The sequence below is a fragment of the Haemorhous mexicanus genome, chromosome 14 (assembly GCF_027477595.1).
Source record: "Haemorhous mexicanus isolate bHaeMex1 chromosome 14, bHaeMex1.pri, whole genome shotgun sequence".
NCBI lineage: Eukaryota > Metazoa > Chordata > Aves > Passeriformes > Fringillidae > Haemorhous > Haemorhous mexicanus.
In genome coordinates, this window is record NC_082354.1 from 14,076,569 (window position 1) to 14,094,385 (window position 17,817).

Genomic DNA, 17,817 nt, shown 5'->3' on the forward strand with positions numbered 1-17,817 from the left:
AAATGCCATGCACCAGCATACTGTTAAGGAAAAAGCCAACAATGTCCAAAATGTGGCTGAGAGCTCAAAAACATCTGCTCCATGTTCTCAAATTTTCCAGTGCCAGGCAGGCACATCATCCTACTGTCTGACCAGGATTTACTGTAGCCAAGAGAACTTTAATGGGAATATATGTCCAAAGGAAAGTGGGGACTGTCAGGGTGACCCTCAAAGGGCTGAAGAGGGTAATGAGGGAAAGTTGTGCTGTGGAACAGAACTATGGAAATGAGGAAATCACGAGTTGTTGAGTTAGATAAACAGCACCATGGCAAAAGGGGTTAGGAAGGGAGAGAACATGTTAAAAAGAGCCTTGAGAGGGTGAAGGATGGATATTCATAGTGGGGCAGCAGAGACTGAAAGAATGAGATATGTGAGTACTGTGATACAAAGGGACCTATGGGCATGAAGTGATTGATGATATGGGGGGTATTTAATAGTGTCAGGGAAATACCCCTGTGGGTGAAATAAACACAGTCACAAAATGCCATCAGCCTCAGATAAATTAGTAAGCATGGAGCCCATGAAAAAATGTTTTAGCTTTCTATAATCTACCCTCTTTCTCTGAATATTTCTGTTCCTGAAGACTGCCTGAAACTCCCACTGGAAACAGATGAAGAGATGGAGCACCTCTCTTATGAGGAAAGGCTGGGACAATTGGGATTGTTCAAACTGGAGAAGCTTCGGGGTGACCTAATTGTGGCCTTCTGGTACCTGAAGGAAATTTACAACAAAGATAGAGAGAGATTATTTACAAGGGCCTGGATTGGCAGGACAGGGGGGAAAGGCTTTAAATCAAAAGCGAGTGGGTTTAGATTGGATATTAGGAGGAAGTTCTCCCCTGTGGTGGTGGTGAGCCACAGCCAGAGAAGCTGTGGCTGCCCCATCCCTGAAGTGTCCAAGGCCGGGTTGGACAGGGCTCGGAGCCACCTGGGATGGTGGAAGGTCTACCTGCCCATGGCAGGGGATGGATCAAAATGGTTTTTAAGTGTCCTTCCAATCCAAACTATTCCATGATTCTACGGTTAATGCCCTGTTAAGGCAAACCAGATTCCCCACTTCTTCCCAAGAGTTAGGAGCCTCTGTCCACCAGCCAGTGTGGCATTTCCCCTCCAACCTATTTCACCACAACCTCCTCTAGGTATAAACTAGGGCCACATGTAGCTATTAAAGTATTCTGAAAACGTTTGGTTTTATTCTTTATTCCTCGAGCTGTCTGGGCCTGCACAGAACCACCCGCTGGTATTTCTGGGAGCGAGAACAGCTCGGTACAAGCTCAGAGGCGGAATTTTCGCTGTAGCGATCAGCGCGGTGTCCCGTGGCCGGAGAGCTGTGCAGGACGAGCACGCTCCGGTCCGATCAGCGCGGTGTCCGGTGGCCGGAGAGCTCCGCAGGACGAGCGCGCTCCGCTCCCCTCACGTCGGACCCCTCACGGAGCCGTGCCCGAGCGGCCGCGGCCCGAGCGCTGCGCCTGCGCCCTGCGGCCGGGCCCGCCTGCGCTGGGGCCGGGCGGGGAGAGCGGCCCGGGGCCCGCGGGGCCGCGGGGGCTGCGGGAATCAGCGGGAACAGCGGGCACGGGCCGCCCCCGGAGCCCCGGGATGCGGCCTCGCTGCTGCGGCAGCCCCCCCGCCCGCGGGCTCGGCAGGGCCGGGGCAGCGGCGGCTTGAGGCCGCGGATGGGCGGAGCGGGAGGAGCCGGAGCCGCCGCGATGGCTCAGGAGAAGATGGAGCTGGACCTGGAGCTGCCGCCGGGGAGCGCCGCGGCCCCGGGCGACGGCGGCGGCCTGAGGCGGTCGAACAGCGCCCCGCTCATCCACGGGCTCAGGTGAGGGGCCTGGGGGGCTCCCGGCCCGGCCCGGCCGTGCGGGGGCTCCGGGGATGCTCCGCGGCGCCACGGGGAAAAGCGGGATCCTGAGCGCTGTCCCAGGCTGGGAGGGATTTAGGGAACATACGAACGTATGGAGGGGTGCGAGGAAGCCCGGGAAGACGGGCTTTGGTTTTACTGAAACGCTTTGTTTTCACCAAGGTCTGCTGTGTGTTGCAGAACACCGTCCGCAACGGCAGAGTTGTGGCTGTTCTTATGCATCGAATAACAATCGCAATGATTTCTGTAATGGATCAGGTCTGAACAAAATAAATCACTGCTCTGTATCATTACAACAGTAAATGCTTTCGGAACAATCAGGCAAATTTGGTTAGGAAGGTCATTTCACGGGACCTTGACGTAAGTTTTACATTTAGTGTAAAGCAGTGTGTCAGGTGGCCAGGAATTTTCCTGGGTGGTACTAATTTCTGTAGTATGCATTACTGGGAGAAATACCATGTGCTGTATAGACAGTTGTGCTTGGATGTTGCCACCAGCCTGTAGCAGGTCTGTTTGCAGGAGAGTTGGGTGTTTGCCAGGTCTGGCTCTCTTCAGTGGACAGGACTGAAAGTGGCAGTGGCAGGCAAGGGCAGGTGAAAGCTTTGAGACAGGTAGGGTTTCTTGAACAGTTTTGTTTGGGTGAGTTTATAACCCAAAGGGCTGTTGCTTGTCTCCTCTGGGCTGTTGAGAACTTGGGAGATGCCCTATTTGCTACATGGTGTGGCTTCCCTCCAGCTGTAAGGTGGTCCATGAGCTGCTGCTGTTAGTGGCTTGTCTGCATTTGGGGAGAGCATATTGACAATAAGTTTCATAAACTGCACTATATTAAATGATAAGTACTTCCTGGTGGATTGATTTTTTTTCCCTTTTCTGTTTCTATAAGGAACTGGATATCAAGAGATTAAAAAATCTCACATACCTCTTTTACCAAAATGATTAACAGTGTCTGACAGTTCAGACGAAATACTTCTTCTTATTCTATTGTGATTTAATGTTAAGTGAATGTAAATTTTATTCTTTTACATAATCACAATGGAACAACTCCCATTTTACATTTTGATGCAGTATGGAAGGGTTGTGTATGGCAGCTCTCCCCTGGGAGGTTTCTGAGCAGGTAAACTAACTGAGTAACTGAGACAAGACATTTTTAAAATCTCAGCCTTTTGTAAATTGGAAATTGAAAGACCCTTGACTCTTAAAAAAAAGCCCTGAACAAATATTTAGTTCAGGGTTTGGGCAGATAGAAGGTTAAGCCTGAGCTCTTGCCTTGGCAGTGTGCATACTCTATGGGTTAGGTGTTCATACAAATAAAACTAAAATGCCATTGAACTAATCTGAGGTGGTTGCAGTGGTTTGCCTGTTAGTTTGGAATTTTCCACCAGAATACTGTTTTTGCAAGATTGCAGCTCTTGGCAAGAAACTTCAGTTTTTCCCAGAATGGCTTTGTTGGGTAAACTGAAACAAAAGCTCTTGCTCTTACACAGCTTGCTTTTGCTTTTTCTCCTCTGCCTCTTGTTTTGACTTCTTCATTTTTTAGTAGGGAATTTGGAAAATGAGTTGCCATAGATCCAGAGAACAGTTATAAGTGGAATATTTTCAATCACAAAAGTTACATTTCACAGAACTTTTAACTCTTGTTTTTGTGCCAAATAAAATTGTTTTTTGATAGGAACTGCAGTTTTCTGTGAAAATGAGTCTGAGATCTGACCAGTTCTGGTGTTTTTGCAAGGGAGATTAAAGATAGGATTATTTGTAGGTCTTTTTTCTCTCCCTCTCTACTAGTTAGCACTGAGTATTGGACTCAGGCTGTGGTAAAGTGGGACAGGATTGTTCCAACCTGTTTTCTTGACTCAGACCCTGGATTTCAGGATGTGCTGTTTGTCTTGTGTTTGCATGCCAACCAGTGCACTTACACTGAAAAGAATTGTGGCTGGTGGCCTCAGCCAAAACTCATCTCTAAACATAATGTCATGGATCCCTTCAGTTTCTCCTCTTCCACCTCTGTCAAATGGCAGCTGTTTGATCTCTCGTGGGCGTGAACTGAGTGAAACTTCTTGGAAAATTGGAAATGATGTCTGGTCCTATGTACTTGACATTTTGGAGAAGGAGAGTCTATGCATTTTTCTTGGCAGAAAGTACAGTGCTTATGCCAGTTGCTGGTGGCTTTTATTTCACAGTATAATCTTTATTTGTTTTTTATTTACAGCTACATAAAAGCTGTCTAAAACTTATGTGTCTAACTGGTGTGTTTTAAACTAGAGGATTCTGACAATGGTGTGTCGTGAAAGTGCAGTAGGATTGTCAGTCCTTACAGCAAGGTAGTGCTGTTGGTCAGGTTAGTTTTAAAGAAATTGTATTTTGGGGGGCTTTTGTTCATCCCAAGTTAGCAGCTGAAACAAAAAGATACAATGTGAATTCTTGTAATTTGAATCTTATTACAGTCTTATATTTGGATTTGTTCACCCCAGTTCCTCATTGATTTTTGGACATGGGGATTGTAGGGTTGTGGCTCAACATTTTTTTATGGTTGCTAGAAAAAAGGTTTATTTGTGCAGTCACATTCATTAAGTGCTGATCATTGGCTGTTGATAACATTGATGATGACATGACCAGTAAAACTTGCTTTAGGAATCAATAGAACTAAAATTGCCTTGAGAAAGAAGTTCATTTTGTGTCAGATAAATAATCCTATACCATTTCAATGGATACGCTGCTCTGGGGCCTTAAAAACTGTGTTTACTGTAAGTTTAATTTAACTTCTGCTGGAAAAATGTTCAGAAGATATTAAATGTTTGTAGTGATAAGATTTATCAAGATACACTGTATTTTTTAATTCTGTTTTATCTGTGGGATCGAAGCTTGTTTCAGTTACTGCTTACAAGCCATTTATACATTTGTTCTGTTGAATGACATTTGAAGCAATATACAAGCAGCAGCCATTCCAAACATAATAAATCCCCACAGTCTAAACAATTCTTCAATTATTCTGAAGACACAAAATGATTAATTGAAATCATTAATTGAAGTAGCTGGGAATTGGAGGATGAACGAGTTGATTTGCACTCTCTGCCAACAAGCTGAAAGAGTTCTTACCTGCCTGTCTCTGGAGTGCTTTGTCTCCACAGGAGAGCTGTCACAGCGCTTGGAAGTGAGCTGATGTGAAGAGGGGCTCTCTGCTAGGAAGGAAATGGCTTTTGCATTGACGAGTGTTTCTTTTCGCAGCGATAACTGCCAGGTGTTCCAGGGCAGCGTCCTGCGCACCCGCAGGAACAGCACCACGGTCATGAATCGGCACAGCCTGGTAAGGACACTCCTGCACCCACCCACAGCTGCCAGGCACAAGTGTGCAAACAGCAATGAACAAACTCAGACTGCAGTCTGTGAAACTAATACCACATTGCTTTCAGAAACAAGGCTCCAGACTGTGACGTTAATATGCTGTAGCTGTAATGAAATGTTACTTAGAGATCATTGGGCTTGGAGAATGCTTGTATTTCATTGTGATCATAACTTTGCTTGTAAAATAAATGTTCCAAGGTAGAGTAAGAAAGGTAGCTTGCTAAGAAAACTGATTATATAACTGTACTGTTAACAATAATCAATGTCTTAAATGATTTCTGATGCTTAAGAAAAAAAGTGCAGACAAATACTTAGCAAGGTTGCATCTGTAACAGAACCAGAATAGTTATGTATAAGAAAAGATTGGTGGAAAAGCCTTTCTCCTGCTGGGATGAAAAAACTGAAAGAAAGTCAAGATTTCTTAATCAAGTCTCTTTCCTCATATTTTTAGGACAGCGGCTTAGTATAAATCAGTTTGGGCTTGTGGTCAGACAAGAGGAGAAAAAAACAAAGGCGAAAGCTCAGTTTATTGTGTTTACTCCTGAAGATCCTCAGTTGTTGGGCTAAAAAGGTGCTAATTCAGGATGCCTTGCCCAGAACTTGCTGGGAAGCAGGAGCTAATTCACTGATGGGCTGCTCTTCTGCCTGCCTCTCATAAATGTTGCAGTCTCCTGGACTTAACCAGTGTTTCCATCTTCATGGAATGATGTTCCTAACCCTTCCCCTCACACTAATGTTATTAAAAAGTGTCCTTCTTCACTCTCAGCTGACCAGATGCTGACAAAACACATGAAATTTTACTTACACTGAAAATCAAGTTCCCCACTGACTGTTCCCCAGTGCCTTGTCTGCTTTGAAATGCTCCTATGAGTTATAATCTGGGTTATGGTTCTGTGGTATATGGGAGGATGGAATTGGAAAGGATCTTAGAGACTCTCGTCCTTCTGTGGTCTTAAACCAGGATCATCCACAGATAAATGATTTTGTGATAGAATTAAACTTTCAGCATCAAGGACCCTAAGCAACCTTCCCTGGTATTCTTCCTATAGCAAAGAAGTACATTTAGTTTTATGATGTTAGAGATATTCTAAGAAGCTAGATCACGTCTACTTTTCAAAACCTCCTTCTTTGTATTTAAGAAAACTAATCCAAGTTTTACTGCAGTGTAAACTGTAAGGGGGTTAAAAGATTCAGTAAGCAACTGAAACTTCTTTATTACAAGTATTACAAGTACACCTTAAATTTTGTGTTCTGTTAAACTTTGTGGAAGAAAAGTTGATTAGTGTTTGTCTAATCTGTGTGGTGTTCCCTGTCAGGGGAACAACGGGAGTTGCTAAAATCTCTAGTAACTGGAGGTCATACACCATCAGCTCCATCTTCAGTGCTGTCCCAGTTGCTCAGCTGAATTCCACAATCTGTTTTTGGAGTAGTTTCTCCAAGTCTCAGACTTCAGCTGTTTTATAATGATGTCTGCAAGGGCAGTGGTGCCATTTGGGCTGGGGCTTGATCTGCAGTTTTCTGACACCACATGTAATTGCCAAGGAATGGTTAACCAGGCTCTGCAGTATCTGCAGTTTATTTTCTTCCCAGAGATACCAATGAGTAAATGTTTTGATGTTTTTTTGATTTGTTTTGCACGGCTGGGGTTTTTGTTTTGTTGCTTAAGCAGAGCAGTCAGTCTGTGGTTAGATGTTTAGGTGCTATTTCAGCAGAAGCTGATGTTAAATTTTTTCTAATTTTTTTTTTTTTTTAAGCCAGGTAGTTTCCCTGCTAGGTTCAAGTGGCTGTGCTGCGGGAGGCAGAGGGCACTGCAGGGCAGGGCAGAGGCACTGGGGCAGTCCCTGCTCACCTGGGCAGTGGCTCCTGCCAGCCTGGCACTGCTGAAACTACCTGCATTGGAGCACAGTATCTGACACACTGGAGTAGGGGGAAGGTCATAGTATAATAGTTTGTAATGTTTTTATTAAGCTTTTTGCTCTCCTAAAACAATGGGGATTTGAGTAGCATAATTTTAATATATGAGTTCAGTTTAGCAAGTATCCTTTGAAAGTGACAAAGGTTTCTTTTCACAAGAATTAATTCGAAGGATGCAAGCAGAGCAAAAGTGAGTTTTACACACTGACAAAGCAAGGATGATGACTTGTTGGAAACAAGATGTAGGATCCTCAGAGCTCTGTTAGTGCATCAGACCCTGCAGAGGAACACTTAATTGTCTTTTTATATTTTTTGTTTTATACTGCAAGCCACTGGTTTTTTACATATTCTTTTAATGTCAAACCTTAAAGTATGTGGATCACAGTCATAAAATTAGAATATAATGAGTGGAACAAATGCATTTCTACTGTGGAATGACAGAGTGAATAGGCAGGAATGCACTATTGTCCAAATCCTTTTCTGTGTGTGAGAATCAAGGTCAACTCAAGGTCTGCATTGGCTGGTGCAGCTTGGAGGAATTTTTATTAAGTGCACAAGATTTTTGGGAACCCAGTATAATAGTAAAGCTGACCTAAACTGGACCTTAAAAGTAGCAAATCAAGATAGTATAGTTTTAGACTTTAGTAATATGTATTATGATGGCTAAATTCTGGCACAAATGTTAGTCATCCTCTGTGTGAGCCTGATAGGCTGAATTCTTTTGTGAGAAGCAGGGTGTGATGTCTTCTTGTTTGTTTTTTTAGAAGGAGGGTTCTGGATGGATGAAGCATTAATAGTCTGTGCTAACTTTCGCTGTCAGGCAGCAAAATCCTTGCATTCTCTGTGGCACTGATTAGAAGATGGTGCAGTAACAGTTAACTGAGTGTTAGTTCTCCAGCTTCAGCGTGATGAAGAGCTCGAGTAATGTTCTGTGAAGCAGATGAAGCTTTATAATGAATGAAGTATAAAAACACCTATAATAATGCAAGCCTTATTGCTGAACACATCCATTTTGAAAAGACACCTTATTTTTTGGAAGAATTGTCATCTTACAGAGAAGTTAAACCCCTATTCAAGGCTTAGAATTTTTGTTCCCTGAATGGCTATGACATAAATAAACTGGGGGCTGACAATGTGATGGGTGGGAAATTTATGAAAGAAAATGATATTTTGAGAAAATAATCACTTTAAATTACTCGGTTTTGGCTGTGCAGTTTTAGATCATAGCATTCCAGTGAGATCTTGATGCAAAACTGTCAACATTAACAGAAGACCATTTTTAGTGACGTCTTCTCTGATTTCACCCAAATTGGTGAAGCTCTTGAGAAACCATAAAGAAAGTGTTTAACTCTTTGTTAGCCGTCTAATAGCTAATTTTTTTCACCTGTCAAAGTACTCATTTATAAGCAGACAACAATCCAGGAACCTTTTTGTACAATTTGTTGCTTTGGCTTTGTATTTCAAGGGATCTATTGGGGAGCTTTCTGGACCACTTAAATGAAAATAAATATTCTGAGTCACATGAAGGAAAATATATGTGCCAACATATATACTAGGGGTGACAGTGTGCTAGTGAAAAGCAGCTCCATTCTGTGGGGAAAGCTGTCAGTTCTAGTTGCCTGGAAATGGAATGGAGGCCAGGCTGATACCAATTAGCATCTGTGAGCTTACAAAGCAGTATAATGTGGAAATACATATTAACATGCAAGAATGCCACATTCTTGCAAGTAATGTAGGTTATATATACACTGAGAATATTATAAGCGATATGGGTTTTTTTAGTTTGGGGCAACACTATTTACTGACATTTCTGTGGCACCTTTCCCTCCCTTCTGCTGTACTTTCAATTGTGTGTGACTTTGTTTTGCAGTTTGTGCCATCATCTCCTATCCGTATTCCTAGCAGCCGTCTTCATCAAATCAAACAAGTAAGCACAGATTCTTCTAAATGAGTTTTTTATAGGTGGCTGGGGTTTTTTTGCAGTCAATGTTTAATGTCCTTCAGCTGGCTGTAGATTTTATTTTCAAACTGCCTGCCCAGTTCTACGTTTCATGAAGCAAAATGCATCTTACAGCAAGGAGAAGATTTAAGCAGAGAGAGGATTCTTAAAATGGACATTTTAGAAAGGAAACCTTTAATGTAAACCCTTAGGGTAAAGTTTCACCAAGTTTCTGGCAGCAGTGCCAGCATAAATATTCGGGGCCAATAACAAAGTGTTCCTTAACTTGTGTTGCCACAAGACTCTTGTGCAGCCAGAAAATGAGCAGGATAAGGAAGCACTCTGGCTGAAAAATAGTCTGTTCTCTTCTGGCTGGGCTATTTTTCATCTGTATAATTTTCTTATCCAGATCCCTGTACTTGTGCTGTCACAGCAGGAATGGAGGGGGAAGGGCAGCAGAGCAAACACTCGGGAAGGGGGGTGGTGTGGGGAATATCTGAGCAGGCTCAAATAGCTCTGCTCCCAGCCAGCACACCACAGGCTGAGGACTCCAGCTTTAAAATCAACAAGCTCCAACTCTTGTGTCTCCTTCATTTTATATCTCCACTTTTTTGACAGTAGAATGGTTATAAAATTGGCTTGGAGATTTTTTTTTTTTTTTTTTTTTTTAGCTGGCCAGTTTTCAATGGACAGGCTTGATTTTTACAGGGTCAAAAGTTAAGAAAACAATTTAATGCTTCAAGCAGCATTTTTAGGGTATGGTGCCTGAGTGGTGGAAGACACTTCTGCTTCCTACCTCAGTTATTTAAATTAGTTGCACAGTAATCCTGAAGAAAATAACTGCTTCCTTTCATTATGTAAATAATTTACTGGCTTGAGTAGACTCTGAAGCACTCAGGTCTGTTGTACAGCTCTTTTTATCAACATAAAAACGCTTAGGATTAATGTGTAAATATCATAGAATCATAAATTAGTTTGGGTTGAAAGAGACCTTTAAAGGTCATCTGTTCCAACCCCCCTGCAGTGAGCAGGGAGATATAATGAGAAATATTCTGGGAGCAAAGGAATGAACTGTTGTGGCTCTGCTCTATTACCTGAAGTAAAATTTGATAATTCAGTCTTCTGGAAAATGCTTCTGAATTGATGTTTATGTCATCCATTTATTGAAGCAAACAGTGTAATTTCCTAATTTGTGTTTGAGCTTTAGATTCACTAGTTGGAATTAATTCCCTGTCCTGTACACTCACTGAGGACCTGTGTGAGTCACTTCTGATCTCTTTCAAATCTGTGCAAATTATCACACAGGTGAAGAAGTTAGACTGATCCTACTTATGATGAGGATTGTGAAGAGGTTTACTTGAACTTTTACTCTTGAATTAGGGAACCTACTCATTCCCTGAACAAACTAGGTAGCATTCAGTTAATTTTAAGGAATGGTGTCTGCCTAAGAGACTGAGTCATGTTTGTATTAGTTTAATTTTATATATTTGATCCATTTTAATAATACTTTATTAAGTACTAATAATACTTTATTAAGTAACTCCATACTTTATGGAGTTTTTTAGAAAAAACCCTCACTGACTCCTGAATTCATTGTGTGCAATGCAGTGTATTGCAAATGAGATGCTGACAAGCATCTAGTTAGTCACTGATCTGTAGAGTCAGGTAAGAATCTATCCATGTTTTTGAGTTTTATCTCTACTAGCATCCCCTTTGTAAAATGAAATTACTCAAGACTGCATAAAGGTGCTCTGGCATGTGCAGAATTTCTGGTTCATACTACCATTATTCAGTTTGGTAGCTACTTCTTGGTTAGTAATGAAAATAAAGTTGCTTGGGAGTCAACCAGCTCACATAAGCACTTCTTACATGATGGTCTCTCCTGCTACATCTTTCTCATCCTCTCCTCCTCACTCCTTTCCACAGATGAGAACTGGAGGTTATTGTTGCTTAACCGAGTTGAATTAAATTTTCCACATGCCAAAGTGAAGTGAAACCACAGCTTTTCTGATTTGCTGGAACAAAGTGGGGGTTTTTTGACCTTACTTCTTCATGTGCTAATCTTTTAGGAGGAAGGAATGAATTTGCTGAACAGGGAAACCGTTCGTGAAAGGTGAGCACTAAGGCAAAGCAGAACAGTCACTGCAGCCATCTGTGAGCCCAGGACAATACATTTCTTTTCTTCTTTATAGAGAAGTGCAAGTAGCAATGCAGATGAGCCACTCATGGGAGGAGAGCTTGAGCCTGGTAATGCATTCATGCTTTAATTTGTGTTTCTATCATCAGTATCAGGACACTAGAGACTCTCTCGTGTCAACATTTCCTTTGATAGTTTGACCTACAGTTAAGTTGTTATCATAGTACTGCTTTTGATCAACAATCTATCACACTAACAAGGCATAGAATTATCAACTGTTCAAGGTACATGTGGGTTACTCGGGCTGCTGTGTGAAAAGGAAATTGCATGGATGTCTGCCTATTCAAATTTTCTTCCATGTTTTAATACTTTCCATGTAATGTTTAAGGCTTTTTTGTTTTTGTTAAGCATAAGCTCATAAATGGCTGCCTAATAATTGTTGATATCATGGAGGATAGCTTTGGGATTTCACACCAATCAGTCCTTTTCTTGTTAAGGTTCCTGCTTGTAAGATTAATTATGTGTACTGTTTACAGAGTGACAATGATTTTGAAAAATCACTATCACCAAAGCAAGTAGACTTTGTTCCAGTTTCTCCAGCTCCTTCACCTACACGAGGAATAGGGAAGGTGAGCAAAATGTGGTAATAATGGTTTTATCTTAAGTAGAGTTAAATAAATTCAACCAAATTAGTAGCAAAAGATTAAGCCACCTGCTCCTTTCTACCTCAGCTGCAAACAAGAAACTAGAGAGTAAATAAAACCCCCTAAAACCCCAAACCAGAAAATACCAGCTGCTCATGTTGTGGATGTGAATTTCTGTGGAGTGTTCAGCTGTTACGCTGTGGTTAATAAAAACCAAATAAGTCTGTTTAACCAGAGTACAGTGAAATAAATCTGCATGAAAATGGAATCTGTCCAATTTTTTTTTTCCCCTCAGTAGCAAAAAGTGATGTCTCAGTGTAGCCAATGACTGGCTGCTGAATTTGATACTGGGTTGTTTATTTCTCTGCAGTTAAGCATCAATTGTTACCACAAAGGAGTGATACAGAATTTATAATAACACAAACTCTTTTCCTCTCAGCAATGTTTCTCACCATCTTTGCAAAGTCTGGTGAGCAGCAGTGGGTTGCCTCCAAGTCCCAGCCCAAGTCCAACAAGGAGATTTTCAAGGTAAGTCACCAGATCATAGCAATGATAGAAAATTAATGTAGCTTCTTCATAGTAGGCATTTGAAATACCAGAATTTGTTGCATCCATAATTGATTTCTGAGCACAAACACAGTTTCATATACTCATGTAGACTTTAGATTTTACAGTGTTGTAAAACATTTGTCAAAATCCTCATGTCATAGCGTTGGGAAATGGGCTGCGTTGTGGCATCTGTCTTCCCTGTGTACTCTCTATATTGCTCTCATTCACATCTTTAGTAATTGAATTCTGAGGGAAAGAAAACACAAACAGATTTAGGGTTTGTTTCTCCTTTGAGTGATGTGGGCATACAATTAAATTTTACTAGGCCTTCACAGTTCAGCCTGTCAGCTGAGATGTAGTCAGTGCCTGGATGAGAGCTTTTTGACTGCCCCAGTTGTGAAATAATGTAATTAAACATTTCCTGCTCAGTTCTGTCCTTCCTGGCCTATCTTCAGAGGGGAAAAAAAAGGACATTTTTGGATAAGCTGTTTTAATGCCTATTTCCTTAGTGGTTTCCACCCAGGAGTTTGTTTTCTGAATATATTTTGATTCTTTTTTCAATCTTTCTCTTTCAATGATGATCTCAGTGCAGCATTTGTCTTTTTTTAGCAGGAGAAGCCAGAGCCCAATTAACTGCATTCGACCAAGTGTTCTTGGATCAATCAAAAGAAAAGGTACAGTAATTTGGTTTTGCAAATACAATAGGCCAACTTGTTAGTTATATAGTAATTCCTATAGCTTTCTTCATAATTCTGTCCAGTTGGCTGATACTTCAAAAAGTAACTAGAAATAGAAGATATTACGCATAATGAAACAGATATATCATTAAATTAGATTTTCCTATATCATAAAGCTTTAAATTCCATAAAGCTAATAATTGGTTTGTTCTAATTCCTCCCCATTGCTTTGGTCATATAGATGTGATAAAAAATGTGCTGTAACCTGCTTAACAAAACAATAAATGCAACTATTGGTATATTTAAGTTAAACAGAAAACTTTGAAAGTTTTCAGTTTTCAGTCCTGGTTAAATGAAGCACACAGGTACTGTACATTTAAAATAACTCTTCAAAACCCAAAGCTGATGCACAGGCCTGGTAGGAACCTTACAGCTTTATTAGGGAATGTTTCTCTGTCTTTCTGCATTTTTCTTCAAGTTTAACTTCTGGAAATTTTATTGCACCTATTTTTATATCTTCAAGCTTCACCTCTGTTACAGAACATCTCTGGCTCTGAGACAACTTCTGCAACACTTTCAACTCAGTACTGTCATAGTCTTTTTAAGCATATATCTATCCCCTCCTCTTCCAGAGTATTTGGAAATCAAAGTCAATAGAAAAGTTTTGTGATAATTCTGGAGCTTGTTCCTTTTCCTTATTTACAGCTTCTCTACTCTGCTGGAGCTGATCAATGAAGTGATAGCTGGGTAAACTGAAACAAAAGGATTATTCTTCACTACTGAAGAATAAATATCTGATATCTAAGCCTTAGTTAATTATTCACTGAACTGTACTGAAGCTTGGACAAAATGGCTCCTGAAAATAGACAGTCTTTAAAATTTCAGCATCTAAATTCTATGTTCAACATATGAAATATTGTAAGTTTGAACCTCTATTCTGTTTGCTCTGTTGAAGTACATTGAAAGTAGATTTTACTTTGGGTGAGTTGTAATTTTTACCACTCGATATCTCTTCCCAAAGGTGTAACAGAAATGGAAGATCACCCAAAAAGATTATTCCAAGGATCTACCACCATGCTAACCCCCGAGGCTGCACATCAGGCGGACCTTGGGGCATGGTAAATCTGTGCTCTTTATTGTCCCTTCACCAGAAGCATTACAATTTTTTTTTTTCTTTAGCATTGAGAATACTTGAAGTTTTTTGTGCTTGTTTTTGTCTTTTTTTTAATAGATATACCTCATAATGTTACAGCACTGAAATTATCACAGTAAACAGGCAGCAATGTTCCCTAGAATTCTGCAGTTTCTAGGCCTGGCTGATAACATGAGTTATGAGCATGTTTAGGAAAAGACACTTCATGGATGATAGCTTTTGGAGTCTGATTCAAATTGCAATCAAATGTGAATGCTGATGCTTTTTGGGTGAATTGGGTTTTTCTTTTCCCTTGTTCTTAGTCACAGAGGAATATGAATCTGTCTGACCCTCCCTGGAGGATCAGAGGAGCTGGGAGGAGATAAAAAGTACTTTGTTAAAAATTGTAGTGATTGGTAGTAGCAAGGGATTTTGGTTTAGTGTTTTATCAAAAGGTTAATTGTACATAGGGTGTGCCCACACAACTGTCAAGGGCTGTTCACTGTATTTCTGTCTTTTTGCCTCTCAGCTGATGTACAAGTCATGCAGAAGCTTTGAGTAGCAATAGCAAAATAGATGTTTTAAAGATACTTTAAAAACATGTCTTTTTTGCACACCCTGTTTATGGTGGGGATAGCAGTGTGGGTTCAATTGCTGCCTCTTGGTGTAGGAGATGGTAATTTAAAAAAAATCACTCTGTTGCTATCACTGATGACATATCAGCTGTAGTTATGAATTTGTGTCCTGTGAAATACATAGTACAATGGAAGAGGGACAATTTATCATTGGCTCTTTTGGTACAAAGGCCTCAGGCTGTTGTGCTGGCCCAGGGCTTTGAGGATGGAGTAAAGCTGGAGTGGATTTTGGTCTGGAACTTCTGATCTGTGCCCCATTTTTGGGTGAGCAAAAGCGAAAATGGGCAGAGTGTCCTGTGTGAGTCTGGAAGTGACTCTGTGTGTGGCTGCAGGGGTGTTTCAGATCACAGGGCTTGCTGCTCCTTCAGAGCTGCACGTGTGTGTTTAGAATGGCTTTGTGGTGATTTGGGCTGGTTTTGGGCACTTACCTGAGCCAGTGCCTTGTTTCTCAGCCCTGGTGTCGTTCTGTTTTCAGTCTGTCCTCGCCCACCCTGGATGACAACAGGAGCAGTGCAGGCTCCTCTTGTGACTCCCCAGCTGAAGCTGGCACCAGCACAGACTCTCCAGTGTCACTCTCTGACTCCAGATCCCCGTTTTTGCCAGTGGATCTCATGGCCAAGTTACCAATGAACTGAGGAGCAGGAGCCTGCTGCTGGACACCGGAGACAGGCGGATATCGCCCCGACTTTCTGTTGTGTGTGACCCATTCTGTTCCTCATAGGAACTTCCAGCAATGTCATTACTTCTAGAAAACTTCCAGAATAGTTCCATGAAGAGGAATTCACCTTTCTAGTGATTTGTATGACATTTACTACAATACGGAAGCATTCGGGCTGCAGACACGTTGGGTGCTCACGTCAGTCAGCAGGCAGGTTTGCAGTGATGTGATCTCCTTGGCATGAGTCACAAACACTGGAACTTGTGTCCTGCTCATGGAAGACTTGGCTTACCAGCAGCCTCTGTCCTCCCTGCCTGTGGAGGAGCAGATAACTCACATTTGTCCTCAGCCTAAAACCAATGAAGCAGCTTACTAATTGTTTCTATTCCCAGAGTGTTAGATCTTTATATTTTTTTTCTTCTTCATATGAAAGGGAGAATATTGAAGGGGAGAAATTGATTATTATTAATATTATTGTGTTCTGTTATGATTGACTCTTAATCAATTTTGTGTTCCAGTGGATGTCAGAAAATAACAAGTCGGTAAATTGTCAAATTTATATGTTGGATTTCATTCATGATCATGACTGCTGTTGTGACTAAATCTTAATTAGGCGTGTAACCTTCTTCTGGGGTTTTGTATCTGGCATTTGTTTCTTTTTCTTCCCCATTTAGATGATGTATAGGAGTGGTAGATGCTCTGTTAAAGGTCTTTTAATAGGGAAAAATAGTGACAATATTTGGAAAAATGCATTAAATACTGAGATTGTAGTATTTAGTACTTCAGAATTGCATTATTTTAAGTCAGTATTTGTCTTCATATATGACAGATACGGTGAGGAATCTTGAATGCCTTTTTGCAGCCTGAGGCCATCAAACATATTTAATCTGTATTTAATTTCCTGATGTTGCTTCCTCAGACAATGACATCAAGTCATTTCTGCTGTTGAAAACTTCAGATGCTGATTGGAAGCCTGGAATCTGGTAATCTGAGGTGCTTGAAAGGTCAGTGTGTTGAGACATCCTGATCTCCCCAAGCAGGAGGAAGAATTTGCAGACCCCCCTATGGACAGCTGTCTGGGATTTTGCAGTGACACCCTCACTGGGGTTGTGCAGCTGAACTCCCCCAGCTGAGTCCCTTTTTGTACGTGTCTGTGCATCTGTGCTATGTGGTTTCCAGCCTTCTCTCCAGAGAGGTTAAGAATGAAGCAAAATGTTTTATTTTTAAAGGCTAAATCTTTGTAGTGTGTCATAAAGTGAGAAAAGTATGGAAACTTCCTCAAGTAGGAGAAAAACCTCCTGTGAGCTCTGTTGTGAAAGATTCACATGGATGAAGCTTTGACTGACAGCAGCCATCCAAATGAGAAAGGGATGACTTGGAGTGCAAAGACCTGGCGACCTGAGGGCCAGTGACCCATTTCTGTGTGTCCTTATTGTAGAGAGAAAATAGAATGTATTTGATAGTCTTACTCTGTTCTAGTTAACATACAACATGGTTTACTTCTGGTATCATTCCTCTTAAATTATTGTAATAATCACCCTGCTGGTTGCAGTCCCTCCCCAGTCCAGCTGCCCTTTGTCCCCAAGCAGAGGCACACGGGAGTGCTGGGCTCTGTTTGCTCTCTCTGCTGAGGCAAAGTTTGGCTTTGCAGTTTCACGTTTGTGCCAGAGAGTTGCTGTGCCACCACTCTTCTGTAGTGACAGCAAGACTTTTTTTTTTTTAATCTTGCTTATTTCTTAAGAAGGAACCTCCTGGTGTTTCTTCCAGTCTTTGTTAGAAGACACATCAGTATAGGGGGGTTTGTTAGCTGAGTGTGGGTCAACTTGTCTCTTTTCTGTTGAATATTTATGCTATTTTTCAAATAAGTGCCAATAAATGGAAAAATAAATGTGTTTTGCTGTTTCTGCACTTTTTTAGATAACCATATTCTTATTTCCTTCTGGGATTAAATGCTTTCTTTTAAAATCAGAATATCTCCTGTAATTTACTTCCACCCAGTCTAGTTAACATGCAAGCAGATAGGAAAATCTGCAGCAGACTTACCTTGTTTTCCTTGTGCAATGCTGTCTTGCAGGTCTGTGACAACTCTAGGAATAAAGAATAATAAACCCAAACATTTTTTAATACAAGTTACATGTGTCCCTAGTTTATACCTAGAGGAAGTTGTAGTGAAATAAAGAAGACAGGAGCTTCTGCTGGCTGATAGGAAGTACTGAAGGTCTTAACTCTTGGGAAAAACTGGGGAGTCTTTGTGGTTTGCTTTAATAGGGCAGTTAATCATAGAATTATGGAAT

General features: G+C 41.2%; 1 protein-coding gene across 3 annotated transcripts; it reads left to right on the plus strand.

Annotated features, from left to right (window-relative positions):
• The first annotated feature begins 1,530 nt into the window (after positions 1–1,530).
• LOC132333907 (P2R1A-PPP2R2A-interacting phosphatase regulator 1) lies at positions 1,531–17,415 on the plus strand. Of its 3 annotated transcripts, none has more exons than XM_059859465.1 (10): positions 1,531–1,860; positions 5,122–5,200; positions 9,023–9,079; positions 11,161–11,204; positions 11,284–11,338; positions 11,765–11,857; positions 12,312–12,400; positions 13,031–13,095; positions 14,120–14,216; positions 15,036–15,280. In XM_059859465.1, exons 1-10 carry the CDS (start codon positions 1,712–1,714, stop codon positions 15,109–15,111), a joined length of 804 nt encoding a protein of 267 aa, XP_059715448.1. In that variant the 5' UTR covers positions 1,531–1,711; the 3' UTR covers positions 15,112–15,280. The 3 variants fall into 3 exon arrangements, with proteins under 3 accessions (XP_059715448.1, XP_059715447.1, XP_059715446.1); XM_059859464.1 differs by lacking the exon at positions 15,036–15,280 and adding an exon at positions 15,341–17,415 and having other exon boundaries at positions 1,535–1,860; positions 13,034–13,095; XM_059859463.1 differs by lacking the exon at positions 15,036–15,280 and adding an exon at positions 15,341–17,415 and having other exon boundaries at positions 1,538–1,860.
• The last annotated feature ends 402 nt before the right edge of the window (positions 17,416–17,817 follow it).

Excerpts from the sequence above, each read along its gene's own strand:
- LOC132333907 (XM_059859463.1), top strand. The coding sequence starts at position 1,712 with ATGGGCGGAGCGGGAGGAGCCGGAGCCGCCGCGATGGCTCAGGAGAAG. Across the intron at positions 11,205-11,283 it reads AGGGAAACCGTTCGTGAAAG|AGAAGTGCAAGTAGCAATGC; the intron begins GTGAGCACTAAG and ends TCTTCTTTATAG. Across the intron at positions 12,401-13,030 it reads CCAACAAGGAGATTTTCAAG|CAGGAGAAGCCAGAGCCCAA; the intron begins GTAAGTCACCAG and ends GTCTTTTTTTAG.